At 57.3% G+C, this 3,660-nt stretch overlaps 1 protein-coding gene across 1 annotated transcript; it reads right to left on the bottom strand.

Annotated features, from left to right (window-relative positions):
* On the bottom strand, positions 1 to 2,543 carry LOC116548061 (HLA class I histocompatibility antigen, B alpha chain). The gene is made up of 5 exons (XM_032273732.1): positions 2,131 to 2,543; positions 1,733 to 2,002; positions 1,198 to 1,473; positions 327 to 602; positions 1 to 183 (listed from the first exon to the last, which is right to left on the bottom strand). Exons 1-5 carry the CDS (start codon positions 2,201 to 2,203, stop codon positions 38 to 40), a joined length of 1,041 nt encoding a protein of 346 aa, XP_032129623.1. The 5' UTR covers positions 2,204 to 2,543; the 3' UTR covers positions 1 to 37.
* Positions 2,544 to 3,660: the final 1,117 nt, after the last annotated feature.

Below are 3,660 nucleotides of genomic sequence, written 5' to 3'. Positions count from 1 at the left end.
TACCTGGGGCTTGAAACCCTCAGTGGGACAAGAAATCTCAGACCCCACTCCTAACCCTTTCCCCACCTGAGCTCTTCTTCCTCCACATCACAACAGCGACCACAGCTCCAGTGACTACAACTCCAAGGACAACCAGGCCAGCAACGATGCCCACGATGGGGATGGTGGGCTGGGAAGATGGCTCTGGGAAAGGAGGGGAAGGTGAGGGGCCCTGATCCCAGGTCCCAGCCCCCAGCCCCAACCCAGCTAAAGGTCTCCAGAGAGGCTCCTGCTTTCCCTAAGAGACATGACCCCCCCATCCCCTCCTTACCCATCCCCCTCCTTACCCCATCTCAGGGTGAGGGGCTCAGGCAGCCCCTCGTGCTGCACATGGCATGTGTATCTCTGCTCCTCTCCAGAAGGCACCACCACAGCCCCCCACTTCTGGAAGTTTCCATCCCCTGCAGGCCTGGTTTCTATGAGCTCCATGTCCTGGGTCTGGTCCTCCCCATCCCGCTGCCAGGTCAGTGTGATCTCCGCAGGGTAGAAGCCCAGGGCCCAGCACCTCAGGGTGGCCTCATGGTCAGAGATGGGGTGGTGGGTCACCTGTGTCTTGGGGGGCTCTGAAGGGAAGAGTCAGAAAATTCGGACATCTTGCATCTCTCATGGGACACTGCTGCAGCACCCATGTGACCATCCTGATAATGGACAGGACACCTGGGGTGGGGAAGGGAGTGCAGAACCCAGACACCAGCCTGGACACAGGCACCTGGGATAGTGTCCTGTTCCTTGGAAAGTTCTAGTCTCTGAATGGGGAACAGGGACTTCTGGTCCTGATCTGAGTGGAGGCCAAGGGACTCAGAGGAGCTGGAGTCAGAACCCCGCACACATTGAGTGTGAGGCAGAGGACAAGGCAGGAGAGAAAAAATCCTGGTGCCCAACGCTGCTGTGGGGTCACAGGAACCCCTGATCAGTATTCCAGGGATTGACTTCCCCTCCTTTCCCTCAGAGACTGCAACCCTTAATGGTATCAGAGAACAGGGCAGGCCTTCAGACTCACTGTCTGGTACAGGATCTGGAAACCCAGGAGGATTCCTCTCCCTCAGGACCGGAGGGAGGGAGATATCCTAGTGTTGGTCCCATTTTCCTCCCCTCCTTCTGCAAGGCCAGCCTGGGAGGTCTACAGGCGATCAGGGAGGTGCCCCCGGGCCCTCGTACCCGCGCGCTGCAGCGTCTCCTTCCCGTTCTCCAGGTATCTGTGGAGCCACTCCACGCACGTGCCCTCCAGGTAGGCTCTCATCCCCTCAGCCGCATTGGCCGCCTCCCACTTGCGCTGGGTGATCTGAGACGCCGTGTCCGCAGCGGTCCAGGAGCGCAGGTCCTCGTTCAGGGCGATGTAGTCCTTGCCGTCGTAGGCGTACTGGTGATACCCGCGGAGGAGGCGCCCCTCAGGCCCCACGTCGCAGCCATACATCCTCTGGATCGTGTGAGACCCTGGCCCCGCCCCCGCGTCAGCCCCGCCCATTTTCAGTTTGGGCAAAAGTCCCCGTCCCCGCCCCACCAACACGCGGGGATTTTGGCCTAAACTGAAAATGAAACCGGGTAAAGGCGCCCGAGTTTCTCCCGGGTCGAGGGTCTGGGCGGGTCCTGCAGCCCCGGGGTGGATCTTTGACCCGGAGACTCGGGGCGACCCGGGCCGTCCGTGGGGAATGGGGAGGGGTCGTGACCTGCGAACCCGGCCGGCGTCACTCACCGGCCTCGCTCTGGTTGTAGTAGCCGCGCAGGTTCCGCAGGTTCACTCGGTCTTGCTGTGCGGTGTCCTTGTAGATCCGTGTGTTCCGGTCCCAATACTCCGGCCCCTCCTGCTCCACCCACGGCGCCCGCGGCTCTTCTCTCGGGATCGCGGCGTCGCTGTCGAACCGCACGAACTGCGTGTCGTCCACGTAGCCCACGGAGATGAAGCGGGGCTCCCCGCGGCCGGGCCGGGACACGGAGGTGTAGAAATACCTCATGGAGTGGGAGCCTGGGGGCGAGGAGGGGTGAGACCCGCCGGACCCTCCTCCCAGCACCGCTTCCCGGGTCCTGCGTCCCCGCCGGGCGGCCCCTCGCTCCTCCCCGCAGAGGCCTTTTCCCTCCCGACCCCGCACTCACCCGCCCAGGTCTCTGTCAGGGCCAGGGCCCCCGAGAGCAGCAGGAGGAGGGTGCGGGGCGACATGACCGCCATCCTCGGTGTCTGGGGAGAATCTGAGTCCTGGTGGGTGACTGGGGACTTTAGAACCGGGACCGCGGCGACGCTGATTGGCTTCTCTAGAAACCCGGCACCCAATGGGAGTAGGAACTGGGTCCGCGTCGTGAGTATCCAGGAAGAAGGACCCGACACAGGTTGGGAGAGGAAGAGAAACTGCGGAGATGGGGAATCCCCAACGTTGCGCCTCCCCAATCCATACAGTGCCTTCCGGGCCTGAGACCCTGAGAGCCACGCCTGAGCCCTGGGACTTCGCCCTGACCCCGCTCCTCCTGTGCCAAGCGCTCTGTCTCAATGTCTCCCTGAGTCTCGGCCCAGGAGCTGCTGAGAAACCATAGAGAGAAACCCTCAGCATGGGCCCCGTCCTCCCTCCACGTTTCATCCCGGAATCCCCGTCCCTGAACTGGACTTCCTCCCTCCTGCTCCTTACCTGTCCCCCTGGACTCTTCTAGAAGAAAACTCACCCCAGGAAACTTGCTGCCAGAGAGTGAGCTCGCCCTGGGAATGGAGGTGTAGAGACAGGGTTTGTTTGTTTCTTCAAATCGGGAAAAATTTTGCCTGAGAGCATGAGATAGCATAGAGACAAGTTTGCTTTTTGTTTATTAATTACAGTGGGTAGCAGAATCTTGGTAACCCCTGAATGATCAGGAACCTAATCGGCAAAAAATGTGACTTTGGCCGATTGATATATAAATGTGTCTAAAAGCTCTCATCTGAGACAAGGCAAGAAAAAATAAACAAACAAACAAATAAATAAATAAAAGCATTGCAACAGGACTCACAAAGCTCCTGTTTCACCTTCCCAGACAATGTATCTGTGACTCCGGCTTGTTGTATTTTAAATTTACCTTCATTCCACCGCCCTGAGTTTCTGTGTGGGTCCAGGACATCTCCTCAGTACAAAGTAGTACACTGTGTTACTGTATGTTGCAACCAGGAGCCAGTACAAACTTCATTCACCTCACAGTCGCAAGTGCTCAAAGCAGTCACAAGGCCCCTCACCAGTGCTCATGCACTGCCTGTTTTTAGGGAGTGTCCACATCTAAGTGGTGTGTTTATTTTATAGGAACACAGTATTTTTTAAACCTGATTAACATAAGAAACAATTAGTCTTTAGGCAGACCTACAGAAGGTATTAAAGCCCAGCTGCAAAGAACACCCTGCTAGGCTCTGTAGATGGATGTATTAAAAATCTATAAAACAATGTGTTTAAAACTAAGAATTCTGCTTCTTTTGAATTTCTTCCCTCTGCTCCTTTTCCTCACCTCCTGCTTCTCCAGCCCTTCCCTCCATCCCTCTCATCCCTCAGGCCCTCCTCTCCCTTAGTCCCCATCACCCTGTCACTCCTCAATAGGGACTCTAGTACTGTCCCATTACCTGCTACATGAGTGTTCTCTCCACAGTGGTCCTGCTACTGTGAGTCAGAGTGTCTCATT

The sequence above is a fragment of the Sapajus apella genome, unplaced genomic scaffold (genome assembly GCF_009761245.1).
Source record: "Sapajus apella isolate SASKATOON/1434 unplaced genomic scaffold, GSC_monkey_1.0 scaffold6688, whole genome shotgun sequence".
Taxonomy (NCBI): Eukaryota; Metazoa; Chordata; class Mammalia; order Primates; family Cebidae; genus Sapajus; species Sapajus apella.
This window is presented reverse-complemented; position numbering and strand designations above follow the sequence as displayed.

What these genes read in the sequence shown, in the direction of transcription:
- LOC116548061 (XM_032273732.1), bottom strand. Translation starts at nt 2,203, where the DNA reads ATGGCGGTCATGTCGCCCCGCACCCTCCTCCTGCTGCTCTCGGGGGCC. An exon ending in CCTGACAGAGACCTGGGCGG is followed by an intron (nt 2,003 to 2,130) that starts GTGAGTGCGGGG and finishes CCTCGCCCCCAG; the next exon opens with GCTCCCACTCCATGAGGTAT. An exon ending in GGAGACGCTGCAGCGCGCGG is followed by an intron (nt 603 to 1,197) that starts GTACGAGGGCCC and finishes TCTTCCCTTCAG; the next exon opens with AGCCCCCCAAGACACAGGTG.